This window comes from Amborella trichopoda, chromosome 2 (genome assembly GCF_054954075.1).
Source record: "Amborella trichopoda isolate Santa Cruz 75 chromosome 2, AtrichopodaSantaCruz75HAP2 v2.0, whole genome shotgun sequence".
NCBI lineage: Eukaryota > Viridiplantae > Streptophyta > Magnoliopsida > Amborellales > Amborellaceae > Amborella > Amborella trichopoda.
In genome coordinates, this window is record NC_142337.1 from 20,342,516 (window position 1) to 20,362,999 (window position 20,484).

At 36.8% G+C, this 20,484-nt stretch overlaps 1 protein-coding gene, 1 long non-coding RNA gene and 1 other non-coding gene across 19 annotated transcripts in view; 1 reads left to right on the forward strand and 2 right to left on the reverse strand.

The window, feature by feature from the left end:
• The first annotated feature begins 7,770 nt into the window (after positions 1-7,770).
• Positions 7,771-15,657, forward strand: LOC18445644 (ankyrin repeat domain-containing protein SAT10). The gene is made up of 3 exons (XR_002282903.2): positions 7,771-8,156; positions 11,123-11,650; positions 14,631-15,657. It is a non-coding gene; the product is annotated as an ankyrin repeat domain-containing protein SAT10 (transcript).
• LOC148783154 (uncharacterized) lies at positions 10,924-14,734 on the reverse strand. Of its 2 annotated transcripts, none has more exons than XR_016049387.1 (2): positions 14,607-14,734; positions 10,924-11,516 (listed from the first exon to the last, which is right to left on the reverse strand). It is a non-coding gene; the product is annotated as an uncharacterized LOC148783154 (long non-coding RNA). The 2 variants fall into 2 exon arrangements; XR_016049386.1 differs by having other exon boundaries at positions 10,924-13,711; positions 14,607-14,690.
• Positions 15,658-17,972: 2,315 nt separating the features above from the next.
• Positions 17,973-20,484, reverse strand: part of LOC18445643 (Zinc finger C-x8-C-x5-C-x3-H type family protein) — a 37,203-nt gene continuing 34,691 nt past the window's right edge. For 14 of the 16 annotated variants that reach the window (XR_016049390.1, XR_016049389.1, XM_088858266.1 and 11 more), the window contains 2 exons: positions 19,774-19,989; positions 17,973-18,341 (listed from right to left, as the gene is read on the reverse strand). Coding sequence is in view for 14 of the 16 variants with exons in the window: in XM_088858266.1 (XP_088714392.1) it covers positions 18,261-18,341; positions 19,774-19,989 (297 nt within the window). In the remaining 2 variants the exon portion in view is untranslated. Of the gene's footprint in view, positions 18,342-19,099; positions 19,343-19,773; positions 19,990-20,484 lie in introns of those variants that run through there. The other 2 variants (XM_088858267.1, XM_088858264.1) reach the window with 1 other exon arrangement.

Sequence of the window (20,484 nt, forward strand, 5' to 3'; positions counted from 1 at the left end):
TACCTATGGGCCTAGGTTGCCACCGGCTTCTCCGTTATTCGCACCAAGGATACAATTGTGTCAAAAATGCCCCACAACAGTGTTGTAATCTGATAAATTCTCATTTTACTTTTTTTTTGTTATATCTATATTTTTCTTAAATCTATTGTATATATTATTGTTCTTGAGCATTTTGTTTTCTTGGCATTAGCTTATAACTGATTGACAAGTCCATTTTAAGGTGTTAGATTTGTTGTTGTGGGGAGCTCACCATATCAAATAAGGATTTGGGTTATCTCAAGTTCAAGTGGCATCAGAGCTCAACGAAGTGGTCTAGTAATTTGGGGAAAATGATAACTCACAAGTTTGATGTAGAGAAGCCTAATGATAAAGATTATTTTGAAATTTGGAAATTAAAAATACAATATTTATTGGTGCATCAAGGACAACACAAGGTATTACTTGAATAAGATAAGAAACCGATAACTATGATTGATGATGATTTGGAGGAACTTGATATGAAGGCATGGGCTGCTATGCGCTTGTATTTGGTGAATGAGGTGTTACTTAACATTGTTGGGAACAAATGGCAAAAGATTTGTGAGAAGATTAAGAAAGTTTGTATCAAACAAAATATCTCACAAGCCGAATTTTCTTCAAAAGAAAATTGTGTTCCTTGAAGATGAAAGAAGGTGCAAAAGTGTTGAAGCACTTGACTGAATTGAATAATATCATTAGCCAACTTGAAAGTATAAGAGTGAAAATGGATGATGAAGATAAGTAAGTCACCATACTTTGTACATTGCTAGAATCCTATGATAATCTTATTAGTACATTAAGTTTTAGTAAAGAAAATTCTTTTGATTTGGGCTCAGTTTGTAGTACTCTCATTGCCGATGAAATTCAAAAGAAGGCATATTTGAGTAGTTCAATGGAGTCAAAGACAGTAGTAGCAAAGGGTTCGAATAGCAATAATGTGTGTTGGTTTTGTGGGATACCCGTTTCACATAAGGAAGAATTGTTTTAAAAGAAAGGGTGTAAATTCTTCAAAAGATCCTAATGCAGGAAGTGAACGGCAAAACAAATCTAAGAATGAAGCAAATCTAGTAGAATAATTGACATCCGGATTCATTGAAGATGAAGTATTGATGATGGCATATAATCATATATTCTATCAATATTGGATCCTTGATAGTGAAGCCACCTATAATATATGGCCACATAGATTATGGTTTGAATCAAATGAGTCATGTGAAGGAGGATCAATATCCATAGGTAATAGCTCAACGAGTAAAGTAGTCAAAATGGGTTTCATTCTGCTACATATGTTTGACGGGACAAGTTGAGCAATTAAAGATGATAAACATGTGATGGAGCTAAAAAAGAGCTTGATCTCTCTTTTTTTAGATTTAGAAGGTTACAAGTTCACCGGTCAAGGTAAAGTAATCAAAGTATCCAAAGTGGCTCTAATTGTGATGAAAGGAGTCTAACTTAGGAACTTGCACAAGTTACTAGGAAGCATATTAATTCGGTAGTGCAAGGTGAGGAGTTCCACTTCGCTTATGGCATAGATGGTTGGGGCATATGAGTGATAAGGGTATGGAGGAAGTGAAATCTTATCCTCTTACACTTATATTTGATGGATTAAAATTTTGTAAGCATTGAATCTATGAAAAGAACATTGACAATCTTTCAAGGCCTAAAAACATACAAGTAAGTGCAAACTTGATTATATTAACTTGAATGTATGAGGCCCTCCATCAACTGCATCTTACAGAGACACAATGTATTTTGTTTTATTTGTTGATGACTTCTCAAGAAATGTATGGATCAAAACTCTCAAGTTTAAAAGTGATGTATTTTGTGTATTTTAATTATTTTAAAGCCAAAGTTAAAGAATGTATGGGATGCTACATCAAAGTCCATCGAACGGATAATAGTGGAGAGTTTACCTCAAAGGAGTTTGAGAAATTTTTACAAGGCCAATGGAATCAGTAGGCATTATATAAATACCTATAACCTGCAGACATCCCCTAAAATTCTAGCTAAGGGAATTCATAAAAACCTCGATTTTGAATCCAAATAACTACAAAAATCCTAGTAGACCATAGGTGGCCTAAAACTAGTAGATTTATCCGAGAAATTTATCCCAATACCCTCACATAGTGACATTAGATACCCATGAGCCTTGTTAGCCTAGAAAACTCACCCAACTACTGATCGGACATCAAAAACCTGAAATCAAGACGCTAAAGTCCTAGCCTTGTAGACCCTTCAAAAAAATCTTAAATTTAACCAAATTTGGTTTCAAATTATAAAAACGGTAACAAACTTTCCAACAGTCCAAGAATCACTTGAATCGAACCTACATTTAGAAAGTTAAAGCCCAGGGGACATTATCTTAAAAAATGATAATTTGGTCCCTGCACGACATGTATCACGTCGTGGGGCAAGCCATATCATGGCTCAATGATGCAGTAAAATGCGTTTTAAATTTGATAAATGTAAGCAATTCAGATAAATCCAAAAGAAAAAAAAATCAAGAAACCTATAAACACCTACTTCCAAAAGAAAGTTCAGAAATCCTTAGAAAATAAAACACAATTCTTGAAATTAAGAAAAATACCCAAAAATATATGAAATTAGGAAAAATCTTTCGAAAATTCCTAAAAAATTAGGAAAAAAATCCTAAAAAAATATGAGAACCTAGATTCTACCTTAGGATATACTAAAACCTTAAAAAAATAAGAAAATTCTCCTCTAATCCTAAGAAAAACCTTGGTAGACCCTACCTAAAATTCTCAAGTGTTTCCCCCTGCCTTAGGAACCATTGATCAAGCCTAGTAGACCCTACCTAAAATACCTAAGCTTTTCCCTAAGGAACCCTAGATCTAGGTCAAAGACCCTTAGATCTACCTATTCTAGCAAGCATAAAGCATCCAAAAAAGGAGATGATGATGCAAATCAAAGGAGGGGTATGATTCAAGCTCGAAACTTCGGATTTCAAGTCCCTAGAGCTAAGTATTTATTTTTGTGCTTAATTTAATTTTATTTCTTCATTTAATTATCTATTTTGTTTTATTTATATCTGAAAATAGATTTATTATTAGATTTAGTTAAATTTAAAAATATTTGTTTTAAGTCAAATTACGGATGTGAAGCTGGTGCTGCCAATGGACCCAAGAAAGAATCAAATTTGAATAGATCTATGCCATTGTTGGGTCCATAATTCAAGTGACCACATTTTCTCTATATTTTTCAAATTTAACTAAGTTTTGCAAAGGTTTGAGTATATCTCACCTAAAGATCGATGCAGATCGGAGCGTAAATAAATTCTCAACAAAATAGAGTCACAGAGAGAATGAATCACACTTTGATGGAGTGTGCAAGGTGCATGTTAAGCAACGCTGGCCTTAAACAAGAATTATTGGCAAAAACCGTATCAATAGCTTGCTATCTCATCAACCGACCACTTTCGATTGCATTACGAATCAAAACTCCTAATAAGGTATGATATGCAACTCTTAGTGATACTCCATTTTAGAAATTTGTTGTTGTGATGCTTATACACTTATTCCAAGTTGCAAAAGGAACAAGTAGGATGCAAGGTCAAAGAAGTGCATCTTTGTAGGTTATAACAAGGGTGTGAAGGGATACCAATTATGGGATCCAAGTACCCGAAGATAATGAATCTGTTGTACTAGAAAAACGGATAATGAAGAAGGACAATAATCAAGAAGTCCAAGAAGAGTGTCAAGAGTTTGATAGCAACATTGAAATGCTTCTACAAAGTGCAATCTTGCCTTAACAAGAATATACCCATTGATCATGGTGAATAGCATGAAGAACCGAAAAATGAAGATGAAGAACCACATGGCCGTCAAGATGAAATTGTCCCTTTGGCATATAGGCGCTCTAGTAGAGAAACTCAATCACCTGAGTGGCATAAAATTATATGGATCCAGATACTTTACATTCTTTGATAGTTGAAAAAATGAAGAGCTAACATCATTTCATGGATCCATTAAAAAGTAATAGTTTCAAGCATTGAAAAATAACTATGGAATAAGATATTGGTCCTTCAAAGAAACAAAATATAGGATTTAGTGGAGCTACTAAAAGGTAGAAAGACATTTAGCTGTAAGTGTGTATTGACACAATTTTTTGTAAATTCATGGTATTGAGTTTGATGAAATTTTTACACCTGTAGTCGAGTTGGTCTCAATTCATTTGGTACTTAGGTTGGTTGGTATGTATAATTTAGAACTTGAGCAAATAGACATAGAGACGGCATTTTTGCATGGGGAACTTGAAGAGAAAGTGTACATGCAACAACCAGAAGGCTTTATAGAGAATAACAAAAAAGGACATAGGTGCAAATTGAAGAAGTCTTTGTATGGGCTCAAGCAAGCATCAAGACAATGGTATAAAACATTTTATATGTTTTTGATGAATCTTGGGTACACTAGAAGTAAATATGATCATTGCATTTATTTTGTGAATGATATACTTTTGGTGTATAAAGATAAGGCTAGGATTGATGAACTTAAGACATCCTTGACAAAAAAAATTTAAAATGATCTTGGGCTGGCAAGACAAATCCTAGGAATTGAAATTGAAAGGGATAAAGGCAAAATGGAATTTTGTCACTATTTCAAAAAGGGTTACATAGAAAGGGAGCTTGAAAATTTTGACAAGAAAAATGTAAAGCCAATGAAGATACCGTTAGAACCTCACTTCAAATTATCTTCAAGGCAAAGTTCAAAGACCTAAGAAAAAATAAGAAGTATGACTAAGGTGCCCTATGCGATTGGAAGCTTAATATTCGCCACGGTATGCACTAGGCTGGATATTGCCCATATAGTTATTATTCTAAGTTAATTTATGGCGAACCCTAATAAGGTCCATTGGGAAGCAATCAACGAGTGCTTTGATATGTAAGGGGTACTACTAATTTATGCAATCACATTTAGCAAGGGCTCAAATCCAATGAAAAGTTTTATTGATGATAATTTTGTTGGGGATCTTGATAGAGGTAGGTCAACTACCTCATTTGTTTTTCGGTTTGCAAATGGACAGATAAGTTTGATGCCAAAGCTCCAAGAAAACTACAACAAGGGCATCAAAAGAAGTAATGCACTTCAAGGATTGATGGGTGAGATGGGTGCTATATATAAGACCATAGAACTATTTTGTGATAATTTGGGTGCTATTAACTTGGCTAAGAGCCCAATTCATCATAAGAGGTCAAGGCACATATTAGTTCAATACCATTATATTTGGTAAGATGTTGAAGATTGAAAAATTTGATTGAGACAATATCACATATATGCTTACAAAGCCTACTCAAGTAGAAAAGTTAGAATGGAATCTAACTTCTCTTGGTCTCAAGAAAGGAAATAAGTGAGGGTTTAGCAAGACAAGAGTGTGATTTTGTATTAAGGTGGAGATTTTTGGGAAGTGATGCACAAATCACTTCAATTAAGTATTCCCCTTTTTATTATGGATATTTTCATCATATGAAAATAACCTTTTATGGAGGCCCGCAAAAGTGCATTGTAGGGAGAGAAAACAAACGAGAGCATAGAGAAGGTTTCAAGAGAGAGATTGGAGGTTTTTTGCACAAACTGTAGCATTACTTTGCCCTTGTATTTGATCGAATTTCATCAACATTTCTTTGCAGTGACGGTGTTGGTCAATGGTGACGAAGGAAGGAGCCGAATGATGTAGGTATTGTGGTAGGAAAAATCAATTTTAGTTTTATTTATTGTGAGATAATCTCTGCAAAACCCACAAATTTGTAAATTTTTTATATTGATAGTGAATACATCATTGCCCTTTGCCGATAGATATAGCTCATTTTGGATGAATCATGTAAATTGTCATGTACCTTCTACTTTTGTTTGTGCTATGATCTTGCAATTTCCTGTTTTACTTATTCTTTGTATATCTATATTTTTCCCAAATCTATTGCACATATTATTGTTCTTGGGCATTTTATTATCATGACATTGCTTGTTGAAGATTGACAAGTCCACTTCCAGGGGTTGGATTTATTGTTGTGGGGATTTGGGTTATCTTGATTTGTCAACATTTCATAAAGATAGAGATGATTGGGTTTTGAAAAAGGACCATGTGGTATCAAATTTTCATTTTTGAGAGAGTGAGAGAAAGATTGAGAGGGTTATAATGTGACATCAAAGGTTTCATTCATAACTATTAACATGTCAAAAAAGGGAGAAAGTGAGAGGTGAATTTTTGTTTCCTTGGTTTTTTTATTTTAGAGAGAGAGAGAGATGTTACTCCATTTCCTAGGTTTTAAGTTAGAAGATGGAGAGAAAAAAGGCAGGCAGGCAGGCAGAAGGGCGGGTGGGGGGGGGGGGAGAGAGAGAAAGAGAGAAAGGGAGATTGCTCCTATGAATCTATTCAAGAGGTTGTTTTGAAGGACGATATTACAGCTCATTGAGAAAAAGTAAAAACTCCTTTATCTCTCTATCATTTAGCATACCAGAGATCCAATATCTCTGTTCACAAGGAGCTATAAGTCATGTCCATAATGGTAATTTTCTCAGTAAGGGTTTTCATATATATAGAGAGAGATAGAGAGAGAGTCATGGGTATATGAGTGTGGCTCTTGAGAAGAGGAAAGAAAGAGATTATTGGGTTGTTGTGGCCATTAAAGGCCTTATGAGAGTTTGTATTCAAATATTCGATATAATAAAACATAAACTTAGTGGGAGGGTGGTCCTTTGTGGACCATGAGAGCCAAATGCTATTTACCGATACCCATAGTTGGCTTGATAAGCTAGGCCAATTGAGTTGAAAAATCCCTATTGCTTGAGCATGGAACAAAACCGATGAGGGTCTGATGAGTCATCCCTTGATGAGGTCGGAGTTGCTCAGGAGAGTAAGCCAAAGAACTATATAACCTTTGTATGTGATGGTTGACCTCTAGAGATGAGAGCCAAAGCCTCATCATTGAACCATCACACGATATGCACATATGATAGCTGTATCGAGAAAGCGAGTCACCATTGATGGTGAAGCATGTATAGGTACGAGAAATTACCCCTTTGTACTATAAAGCTCTGGTTGCATCAGGTCTGTGTGACTTTGGATTTGGTTTTAGAGGAGAACCTCTAATTCATAAACTAAGATTTTATCCTTTTATTTACTGGCTGATTTTGATAACCCATCTTATGTCTTTCTTATTCCTATAAGCATTAAGTTGATTTTATTTGATGAATAAAAGAAGTTGTAATTAGTAGCAGCAAGTGAGAATCAACTTTGATTATTTTTCATTTCTAGTGAGTTTTATTTCAGATACTTGGCTCATGGGTGTATTGGTTGAGTGATGGCAAAAGAGTCTCAGAGAACATTAGTAATGCTACGTTGCCCACTTAGAATGTTATGGATGAGGTTTGGAATTTGCCCACTTACTAAGATTTTCATTTCATTCATATATCTAATTATGGTTACATCGAAACTACCACTTAAGTCTTTCAAAAGAAGAGTATGATAACGAAGGGGACAGTCTTTCAAAAGAAGAGCATGACAACGAAGAGGAATTAGATGCATGCAGAAACCGAAAGTAAGAAGAAAGGAATAAAGAAAAAGCCAAAGGTTGGAGCTTCTCTTTTCTCTCCTGGCCCTCCCATGGAAACCAAAATTTCACAGTTTTTGCAAAAGAGAGAGAAAGAGAGAGAGAGGGAGAGGGATCGATTCCAAACTGCATCAAGCAGCAACAGTCGGGAACTTTGAAGCTTTTGAGCAACTAGCAGCTGAGAACCCTCACGTCCTCTTCTCTCTAACCCCACAAAAGAACTCCGCCTTCCACATATCATCAAAACTCGACCACCAACCTTTCGCATCCGAGCTCCTCCACCTCTGCCCCCCTTTCCTCACCCACCCCAACTCCAAAGGCGACATGCCTCTCCATGTCGCCGCCCGATCAGGCCACTCCACCATTGTCAAAGCTCTGATAAGTTTCGGCAAACTTTTGGGAGATGTTGTTGAGGGAGGACGAGGAGGGGTTGGAGAGTCTCCAGCTTATGTGGCGGCAGAGAGGGGATGGGTCGATATATTTCGGAAGATAATGAAGGCTACGCCCCAGTTTGTAGAGAAGGGGCCTGATGCTTGGACACCCCTCCATGCGACAGTCATTAGAGGACACCGAGGTGAGTTTACAAAATTAAAATTAGAGCAAATTACATGGGGACTATATTGGAAGGGGCCAATTATCATTTGATGACCAATATACCAATATTACGAGCACCACCCTCACCACTATGACTTTTTTTTTTTTTTTCTAAGTTGTCCTCATGTCTGGCAATGAAAACACCAAACAAGAGGTTATTCTTTCTATTCCTAATTCTTTGTTGTCTGGGTGTTTGAAATACCGGACAATTACCTCTCTTATTTCCTGACAGGATAGCTGGCCTCACTTTCTACTTACCAGATTGCTCCCCCAATATCACAGTTTGGTCCATATTTTTAAGAGTGGCAATGGACAAGTTGGCCCGGCCCGGTATGTCCAGCCCCAAAAAACTAGGGCTTGGGCTACAAAATGGGGCTTGAGGGTTGGGCTAGTAGCTAGGCTAGGGTCATGACAGGGCCGCCCTAGTATGGCTAGGTCCAACCCTCATTTATCTTTACTTTTCCTTTTATTTTTTAAATTGTCTTGCACAACCTAGCCTTGAGAGGGCTAGGTCTAGGTCTAGGCCAAGGTTGGGCTGGCTCTACTCCCAAATCCTATGGGGAGTTGGCTAGGGCCTGAGTGGTTAGGCCCGGCACATCACCAGCCCTACATATTTTGTCCAAATTTGAGTGGAAACAACTCCTCTGTTATTATTATTTTCCTATTTTCTAGGGATTTTGATCTATTTTCTATGATTTTTAGATGTATGTTCTAGGATTTTTGAGGGGGTATTTATAGGCTTGAACTAGTTCTAATAGGATTAGGTTTAAACATTTTTCTGAAATTTTTCGAAATTAGAATGCATTTCTAAAAGTAGCACATCACGACATGACCATCGGGCCACGCCACGCGTTGTGCGGGCCGACCTGGCCTGAGTCTAAGAAGGGTTAGAATTTGTAATGACTCAATTCGGAAAAATTTAGGCGTAGCACCAATAGACGATAATATGAGAGAAAGTAGACTTAGGTGGGTTGGTCATGTGTGGCACAGACCCAGTAGAGCACCTATTAGGAGGTACGAGTTAGTTCAAGTGGAAGGATTGAAAATGGCAAGGGGTAGACCAAAAAAGACGTTGTTAGAAGTAGTCTAAAAAGATATGGGGGCCTCACTGAGGTTAAATAGAGCAGCATGACAGACCAGGATTCGTATCCCCGACCCTAATTAATTCGGAAAAGGCTATGCTGATAATGCATTTAAATTTATGAGGCTTTTAACTTTTGATCCGTAAATTTGATTCATGTGGATTTTTGACCGTTAGAAAGCTTGTGACCTCCTCTATAATTTGGAGTAAAAATTAGTCAAATTTGAGTTATTTATGAGAGGTCTACAAGGCTAAGATTTTAGGGTTTCAATTTTAGGTTTATGGGTGTCCAATTCAAATTAGTTTTATGGGGTTCATAAGGCTAAAAAAATATTTATAATCATCTAAAAAAGTTATTTCCAATCATCATAAAAATTATCAAAATCATCCAAAAAAATATTTATAAGCAACATATTGGTCATTTCAATTTTTGTTTTTTATTTTCTACTACCTTTTTGGTTTTTCTAGGGGGGTTTTGTGAGAGGCAAACAAGTTGGGTATCGAACACGGCCAGAACTCGCTTCGCCACTGGCCGAGGCCCGTAGTTTCAAGTTTGGAACACAGAACAAACGAATGTACATACGAAATTTATTTACAATGGATTACCTTTTACAACATCACCTTGAAACATAATAATCTCATTGTTTCACTCCTCTGGTAAAAATAGAAAAAATTCTCGCTGTTCAATTTTGGCATGTTTTACTGCAAGTTTACAACTGTATTAGTTGTTCTTGGGATGTAAAGATCACATGAACTGAGTACTAGATTATTTCCTTTACAAATAAGTAGGGCTTTATCTTGTTGAATACTAGACTATTTTGGTTAGGAATAAGTAAATTTTGGGGCACCTTTTATCTATCTTTCAATATAATCACAAATACATTTCACACTGCTATCTTATGGGCTACTAAGGAAAACGTTTGAATCAATTTTATAATTTTACCCATAAAAGAGGATGGTAACAAACGTGAGTGTGGACTTTCATTAACTTTGGGTGGTCCCATTTCATGATGTTAAAAGATTTCATGCTCCTGCAGGAGCATACTATCCATGAACACTCAATTCAATCTTGGAGAAATTTTTCAATCCAAGTTTTGGGATGTAACATTGTCGACCTATAGACTACTCTCAAAAAAGACAAATTCCAAATCGTACTCTCCATAAACCTGAATAAAAATTATGTCTCCAGATTGAGCCGAGACACTAAAATTATAAGGGTGAGATCCAAGCGTTAGAAAACTTAAAATCTCTCCAATTTAAACATAATATTCTTAGGTAGTTCCCAAAGGATTAGATTCAAAAACTCCCTTCCAAGTAGGTTTTATGCCTGAGGGAGTCGATGAACAGCATTAGCTCCGCTAGAGCATAGATACCCGCTTATGAATGGAACATAATATCTTGTCAAGTAAGTCACTAAGAGCCGTAGCATGCTCCAATGGGACCATATTGTACATTACTCTCTATGGAGAATAGCTATTTTTTGGGAGAAAATTTCCCCTCACAAATTTTGGGATCACCCGTCTGTATTCAATCTAACGATTTTTTTTTTAGGCATACACATTCAAACTTTTTTTTTTATTGAGGTTCGTAAGGTTAGTTCCCCGCCAAATCCAAATAGTTGGAATAAGACTCTGATGATGATGATAGTCACGTTAGATACCCAAAATTTGGAACACAAAATATGCTTTTGAATTGAAATTTGCCGGAGTGAGAAATGCTCCTGCAAGAGTCAAAAACATATTTGATGATCATTAATGACTTCTTATCGCGAGAATCTAGCTTTCGTTGAAGTTTTCGACTCACAAACAAAATTTTTAAAGCTGCTCATCTGATTCCTTGAAACTCATTTAGCTTCATTGTCTCAGAGATCGTTGAAGACCTACTAAGGGACAAACCAAACCTCACCAAAAATGTGGACACCTTTGGCAGCACTGCTTTACACTATGCGGCATCCGCAAATCATATCGAAATACTAAAAGCCCTCCTAACGACGGAATCCAAGTCCGGCGTACCTCTTAGATGAAGATGGCCTCTCCCCGCTGCACATAGCAGCAGGCTCAGGGCATGTGGCAGCAATGCAAGAGCTATTGTTAGCCTGCCCTGATAGCGTTGAGTTACTCGACGAGGTTGGGCACAATGCATTCCATGTGGCAGCCGAGAACGATGAGCCCAGCATCATTATGCACGCATGCAGGCGATCAGAATTGGCTGAGCTGTTGAATGAACCAGATGGCCAAGGGAACACAGTACTTCATATCACTGTCAGAAAAGAAAACAGTCATAATGTGAACCTTCTTTTGGATTTGCCGAACTTGGACTTCAGGGCCATGAACAGCCATGGCGATACCGCTTTGGATATCACAGCTCAAAAGGGTGGGCATACATATGAGCAGGTATGCTACTGTCAATGTTAAATAACTTCAACAATGTAGTCTGCAACCCAATCCACATCTCACCAATTCAATCGTTTTGCATGAATGAAGTTTTTCCAAGCAATTCTTCGCTTTTAAGAGCAAACGAAAGTTAATGGAAAAGAAAATGGATAGTTTAAATGAGTTTGAAGTTGAATGGCATCTACTAGGCATGGAGAGGAAGGAGACCTAGATAATAGGCTGGCAACGGCTGGCCTGAGCCAGGTGAGCCTTAGCCCTATCCCTACCCTAGTCCCTACAGGGCCGGTCTGAGCCCGGACTAAGCCAAAGAGAACCAAGCCCAAGCCTGGATGGGCCAGCCCCAGCCCTTAGGCCAAATGCCCAGGCCCTCGTTTTTTAGGGTTGGGCTCACCCAGAGAGGCTGTGCCGCCTGGCCCACTGCAAGAGTTACTAGGTAATTTATCAAAAAATGGGTAGGAGTGTTCCTGGAAGCCTTCCGGCATTGAATGCAATTGTGCAAACACCAGCAGGCCAAAACTTCGCAAATGGACTAGGACAGTACCAGCCAACTGGAGCAAGGCTTAGACCTTAGAAACCAGCATACTACCTTCTTTCCAGTGATATCAACAAAAACCAATAGCAATGAAAACCATTTGTCAGGCATTCATTATCCACGAAAAGGAAACTGAGAAAATGTCCTAAATCAAAGGGGCAATAATTCGAAACAGAGATAAATCTGCGTCGACAATAGTAGCCAGCTTGAAGAGCCAGCAATAAAAACAAACCGGAGCACTCCGAACTCACGTGGCTACAACACACAAGTAAACCACCACAACCACCTCCTCATACTCAAGGATGAGGAATGATAATTCCTGGAGTCCATGAAACCATTTCCTCTTCACCTTTCTATCTACTGATCATGCCTGTTAAGGGCCTGCCAACTTAAAACAAAGCGCTAGGATGCCACAACAAGAATTAAACCTATTTATACTACCCTGGCAGATTGAGTCTTGCCTGAACAAAAATTGACCTCGATTTAGAAGAAAACGTATCAGATCCTTTTAGACTCAACTAAATGTATTGGGCACGGTAGCACAGGATCACTGACAAGAGCCCAATCTCCGAATAATATAAAACACACCAAGTGATGAGATGTGAGGGAGAGATTGAATCTTGACAGGGCTTTCACTGAGCCACTAAGATGAAAACCTACCGAGTCATGGCTAGAGAATCTGAATCTTAAGGGTGTCATTGGGCCAGGCCCTGGCTGGGCCAAAAACAAATGAAAAAAATAAATAAAAGAGAAAAAAAAAGAACGAAAGAGGGCAGGGCCAGCCCAAACTGGACCGGCACTGGCCCTAATCCGGACCTAGGCCCATAGTTCATGGCCCAGGCCCTAATGTTTAGGGCTAGGCCGGGCCGGGCCACCCATCCCATTGCCAGCCCTATTTGAATCCCACAGGAGGGTCATTAAGACATTTATCCACCAGGGAAGAGAGCAATGATTCATCCCAAATAACGCAACAGGAGTTGTAAACTACCAAGGGTAATGCTTCACAAATTCCATGCAAAACCTGCAAGCAGCCATGTTTTTGAAGAAGAGACCAAAAAATGAAAACATGCTTCTTCATCCTGATCTAGTTAACATTAACACGGTGCCTGCGATTCAAGCCTCCCTCCCCCTCGGGAAGGAGCATTGTTTCCTTGGAAATGTAGTGAACCTCTTTTTTCTCAAAGCTAGAACTATAGAAATGTTGTCCCAAATCCTCATCCTCCACAGAGGGATCTTTGGAATAAGAATGTTGAGAGTGTGTCAGCCAGAATACCACTCGAAATGTATCAAATGACGGGATGGCGCCCACTAACAAAGTGGAGATGGCCCTTTCCAACCATGGGCTCATCATGTGAACTTTCAAATGTCAATTTCTTAAAGGCACATCCAAGTAGAGTTCGAGGGAATATGTAGCTAAGAAAAACTAATATCCAGCTAAGAAAACAAAATCACTAATACAGTATGGCATGGACAAGAGCAGCACTCAACCCTGAGAGAGAAAGTGCTTTGTTGCTTACTGATCAGTTCTCCTGGGAAATAAAAATAAGCATTCACTAAGTAATCCATGAAGTTCACGACATGCCACTGCAAAAGTTTCCATTTCTCTATGTGAGTTTTAATTGTCCGTTTTGAAATGTGTATTGCACCTATTGTTATGCTATTACACACACTATAATAGATAGGGAAAGCTTTTTATGTTCCCCCTACAACATAGAAGTTCTATCCTCCCCTTACAATCCAGCCTCCATTTTTTTATCAAGAGAGCCACTCACCGTTTGATCTTAGATCTGATGTCTCAAAGTATTTTATTTTTAGTTTTTTTAATACAAATTTTCTGAATATGAAATTTGGTACGTTCCAACTTATCATTGGGGCGTACCTATAAAAAATATTAACAATAATTTTTCGATAAAAAATAATGACCAAAATACCACTTGAATCTTTCAGGGGTATTTTGGTCATTTTTATTTATTGAAAATATTTTTTTATATTTTTCATTAGTGCGAGTTTAATAGAGGAATGGACGTCCAAAATTTGGTGTCAAAATAGTTTATAGAAAAAAATTAAAAATAAAATAGTGTAGAAACGTGACATTGTGATTGGGGCAATCTTAGCCCTCCATTAAAAAATGGATGGTTGGATAAGGGGGGAGGATAGAACTTCTATGTTGTAGGGGGAATATAGGAAGCTTTCCCTAATAGATATACCCAGTATGGAATAAAAAGTTTGAACAAGAATCTAAAGGATATTATATAATATTTTCAAATTTAAAATCTTATGTTCATTTTTATTATATTTTGAAAGGATATATAATTGCTTTGCAGAAAAAGATACATTTTACTCGATTTTGAGGTATGATGTAGAGAAAGAGATTTGAATTTGTGGCACAAGATTGAGCAAGTGCGTGTCAGGTTTGATATTCACCCTAAGAAAGATCATCCATGGCAGGTTGCAATATGGAAGGCCCTAGAGATCCGTGGGGCAGCACGAGGGCGGCGCCGCCAAAGTCAGGAGCCACGACAGCATTGGACAAGTGAGGCCACCAATGAGTCATACAAGACGATGGCTAACACACTCGCTCTTGTGGCCACCCTGATTGCCATTGTCACTTTTGCAGCTGCTTTCACCATGCCAGGAGAAACAAAGACCCATGGCCACAAGGAAGGAACAACAATGTTCTTACACAAAGCGGCCTTCAGGACCTTTGTAGTGGCTGACACGGTGGCCATGTGCAGCTCAATGGTGGTGGCACTGGTGCTAGTGTGGGCGGTCCCAAGTGTGCTGGGTATGCTCGCCAATGCAGTAGGTTGGGGGCTAAGGCTGTTATGGGTGGCACTGGGGGGAATGGTGGTCACGTTCGTGACAGCTGTGTACGTGACGATCTCACCAGATTGCATGTGGTTGGTCGTTGTATGTGTGATGGGATGTAGCGTGCCATTCTTAGTTGCTCCCATTGTCACTCTTTCCGCGTGTCAGAGTGTGCCAAAGAAGGCTTTCCAGTATGACCAGATCCAAGCTCCATTGCGCTGAAAAAGTCGACATCTCAATGGAAAATGTAACTCGCAAGCAGAAATCCGCCAGTTTGCCAAAATTACTACCATGGCACTAGCTGGTAAAAATGACATCCCTGTTTGCTTCTATTCATGTGACCCATCTAGGTAAAGGGGTGAACACACTGACTTTTCCCTTTCGCTTTTGGATATGATTTGAGTCCTCTAATTAGGAAAATCCATGGAAAGATCAATGGGAACACAAGAATCAACTGACCTCCATCCTAAAAGGAAGCCAGGGTTTTATTGTCGTTCATTCTTTTGTTGAGTGTTCAGTATTCTGATATGCAAAACTGCAACGAATTGCGAAGTTTAGATTTTTTTGTTTTCTTTGGGTAAGGAATGTATGCAAGTTATCACGTCTTCTGATGGGTAAAATGTATTCCTAATTGGATTCCAATATTACTTATGTTGAGACTTTGAGAGATCCATATCCACCAATCTCGAAAATTTCATATTTTGAGTACATGGTATCCACGAAATCTTCTGCAGTGAACTCCAATGAGTAGGTTTTTCCATTATTCAATCCACCAAGAATTACAATAGTTGCTGATCTCACATTAGTATCATAGCTTTTCTCATGATCCACTTCAACGAAGTTCACAATACTCGCTAACCGGACATTTATTCAAGAATCTTATTGGTTAAACAAATCTAATGCCTCTCAGCTTCATGCTTTTTCTAGCATATATTCAGATCAAAAGACAACTTCTCTTTTCTAGGTAAGTTAGCTGGGTTTAGAGTAATACATATTGAAGCCTCTTTTATTCAAAAGAGACCATGATACCACCAACACTAAGCTTTTTTTTGTTTGATAAGCGTGGACGAACTACAAGGCAAGCATTAGACATTGTGACGGGGCCAAATCACCAATATAAGTTACGTATTTGAAAAGTTAAATACATAAAGAAAAGTTGGAAATAGTTACAAATCAAAACTAATTAAATACATAAATAAAAGTTGGAAATAGTTACAAATCAAAACTAATTAAATAAGATTGATTTCATGCAATTATTTTATAGTAACATAACGGAACAATATTAAAAAACCATGTTATGACCATTTGTTTGAGCCTATACTCTCTTTATATTTTAATAAAAGGTAAGTATCGCAAATATTCCTATATTTTAGCTCAATTGGAAAAAAAAAAACCAACTTTCAAAAACCTCGTCTATACCCTTTTTCTTCATTTTCTGATTTTTTTTTTTTTACAAAACTAACCTTCACAGTAATCGTTTCACTGTAATTCATATTAAGTTTTACGATAATTAAAATACCATAATAATTTAAAGTAATAATACAGTAATTAAAATAATGCAATAACTTGAAATAGTATTACGATACTTTAAGTGCTGTAATAGATAACATTTTTTTTACAGTATTTTTTTTACCGAAATATTTCCATTTTATACAATACTTTAGCTACCGCAATGTTTAATCCCAAATACCCATCTTTCTCTCAACTTTCCCCCTCTATCTCTCTCAATCCCCCCAACAAACCATCTCCCTCTAAACTTTCTCTCCTCTCTCTCTCTCAAATCTCACATGTAAAACCCCTCTCCCAAATCTCATCTCTCTCTTCTCCCTCATTGGTCGAAAAAGAAACCACACATGATGCCTAATTACGGTAAAAAGAATGCCATAAAAAAAATGTTATCAATTACAATACCGTAATATTAATTTAAGTTCTTATAGTATTTTAATTATCGTATTACTACTTCAAGTTATTATGGTATTTTAATTACCATAACATTTAATATAAATTACAATAAAACGACTAAAGTGAAAATCATTTCCATCCAAAAAAACCTGAAAATGAAAAAAAAAAATGTAGATGAGGTTTTTGAAAGTTGCGTTTTTTTTTTTTCTAATTAAGCTAAAATATAAATATATATACGACAATTACCCTTTAATAAACAATCACAATATGCAAAATTTGAAAATACACCCTAGAAAGTATTTTTAAGCTTAATTAATATAAGCCATCCATCTAATAAGATACTTAGATCTAAGCTTTAAAAATATTTTTTTCCCTTTCCAAATTTTTTAGAAAGCTTTATTATCATTGATATAACGATGTTAAAAAAGTAAATTTTAATTTTGAATTTGTAAAACTATAAATATTGAAATTTACCGAATAGATGGTCAAGATTTATTGGAATCAACTCATATTGATTATTCCTATGGTGCAAATTGAAAAATAAAATAAGACAAACTGATTATTGAGATGAATAGTGTCTACAAAACTTAAGGTCATACAGATGCCACAAACATGGTTGTTTAGAAGTGTTCTCATTATATTAAAATGACATGAGATCGCTCCCCAATAAGATGTATACCAAATAGCTAACAATATAATATTGTCTAAAATATATTAATTTCAAAAAAGATAAAATTACTTGTCATCGGAGCAAGCCTTAATTTAAACTGACGTGTTCATATTTCTTGTTTTTTAAAGCTCACATTTCTAGAGCATACTGAAACGTCATTTTCGAAATCAGGGAGCTATGGATAGAGCCCCCTTTAGTGAACATACCTAAAATGACTAGCTGTATGTACCATGTTTCCAGTGCCCCAAACACGACATGACAACCCCATTTTAAACCATAATTATTGACCAAGTTCATTTAATTATGGTAAATCGTTTCATGTGGGGTAGCCTGCTAGCCCGCACAAAAACCTTGTCCTATAATTATTACATCTTATTTGTTCTCATAAGTTAATTCTATATGAACTTATCTGAACTCTAACCATCTGACTAATTTTCAAATTTCAAAAGCGTGTACAAACTAGGACCATACCATACTAAGCTGACATCTAAATTGAATAATAACCTTTTCAGCAACACAAACACAACCAACAAGAAATTCCAAGACAAGAATGTAAATCTTACAAGGATAAATTTGGAAGAAAAATAAATTTCAGGCATGTTAGAATGCCAAGAAAAAAGATAAAAAACAAAAGCACCTCACAGGACCTTGAGCTATTTTCTTTCAGCATCAATAACAAAATATTTTACACGACCGTCTCATTCGATTTCAATTTCACTCCCGTCCGCAACTGCCTCCACATCCACTTCCACTTCCGCATCCTCATCATCTCCCTTGTACTGCAGTATGTGTCAATCACATAGCTTTACAGTTTTCTTTATTTCTTTAGGAATAAGTAGATAACCTTTATTTCTTTGGGAATAAGTAGACAGTATACATTACAAGCTCAATGTTATTTAATTGATATTGAACAGATCCAGAAAACAAATATCAAGATAAGAAAACAAACAACTGTATTAATAATTATCTAATAAAAAAATTTATATAAGGTTGCAACCATATTTTTAGAAATAAAGTTGTAGTCATCTATACCGTTCATTTTACTTAGATGGTGTAGATTGGACAGTATCTTAAAAGACGTGCCATGTATTGAACCTGTCTTAAAAGATATGTTAAATCTACACCGTCCAAATAAAATAAACGCAATAGAGTATCACAACCTTATTTTTACAAATAAGGTTGTAATCTTATACAAACCACATCCATATATAAAACAAATCCAAATTAAATTAAAAAAGAAAAAATATAATAAAACAAGATAATTGGAAACAACTCCAAATTAAATTAGAAAAGAAAAAATATAAAAAAAATATAACAATTGGACAATTGGACAATTGGAAACTATTACAACCTCCTATTGATAATTCCAAAGAATTCTACTTTCGCTGGACCATATCTTCATTTAATAACAAAGAATTCTAGTTGTGCTGGTAAATTCAAGATCTCACAACATCAGAAGATCTATAGATACGTAATTTAGAGAAGAAGGGAAGAAAGTTGGATGGGATCTGAAAATTAGTAAAGACTTGGGTACAAGGATTATAATAGCCCTTCAGGAATTATGATTATAAGAGTCCTTTTAATATCTCAGACGCACGTTGCTCAAGGCTTCAGAAGCCCAGAAAAAGCTCGTGCAGGGCAGCAGAATTAGACAATTGTACCAGAGAATCATAAAAAGCAGGGAGTTCAGTCTTTAGGTATTAAGATACATTTTTCGGCCAATTTCACAAAGTTTATGACATTGCATTCATTTCCCTACAGCAACAAGAGAAACATACCCCTGCGAAATCATGGCCAAACACAAGTGCTAGTATCATAAAGCTGATCAACATCAGCTTTTAGATGTAGTTAATGTAGTGAAAAACAGTATGGCATATGCAGTCTCAACTGTCTGTTCTCACTAATGAACAGTTTTGATAAACCATCCTCACCATTTCTGGCAGCAATGTAGATGGTTCATCTCAACCGTCCATTGTTCAGAATGGATGATTGAAACTACTTGTGCGCATCACATTCTCTATTCCTTTTCTCTAAAGCAGTGAAGGAAAATATTTCATGTTGAAAAACAAATATACTCTAGGATACAAAAATGCATATCTGTGCCATGTCTGCTGAACAAATTAACTATAAAATACAGCATGCCTTGACAAAAATATCACACACCAATATCCCTGAGGCTATCAACATGTCGCAGTATCAAAGACTCCATACCTGGCTGTAAACATTTGGAGGAACAGCAGGTGGTGGCACAGGTCTAAAAGGTCCCAAGCCTCCTACTTTGTCCACATTGGTGTCTGATAGAGAACGGAGATCCTCCTCTAATGCTGCACAATTAGCTGCAGCTTCTGATTTTTCATCAATCTCAATAGCTTCAATTAGCTCATCCATAGCATGTGCAGCCATGCTTGTTGAGGGGACCATGTGTCCCTGGGATAAGAATGAGGAACACCATTTTAAGTATTTTGGCACTTGTCATTGGAAAAATCACGAGAATGACAACAAAAAAGAAAGAGATACCAAGTACATTAGATTTCAGACGTAAACCAGGTGTAAATGTTTCATAACATAAACATAGTCTGTTCATGTCTGTTGCTTGTGTTCTTCCATTATTTTAGTATTGTTTTCTGATGTCCTATTATAATTTTGTAAGGGTATTTCAGTCATTATACCCAGAATACAATACAAATATAATTCCTTTACGAGGTTACTTGTGCCTTGATGAGAAATCTATGTACACTCCCGTTCATTTTCTCATTCTAATATGATATCAGAGCCTCATCATCTAAGAGCCCACCCAAGACGCGAGGCATGCTCCCAAGACATTGTGCAGATTCAAATTTGAGCAAGAAAGATTACTGTCCTACGTACCACGGACTGCAGCTTTCTAGAGTTTGCTAATCCAAGACCCCTGGGAGGGCGAGA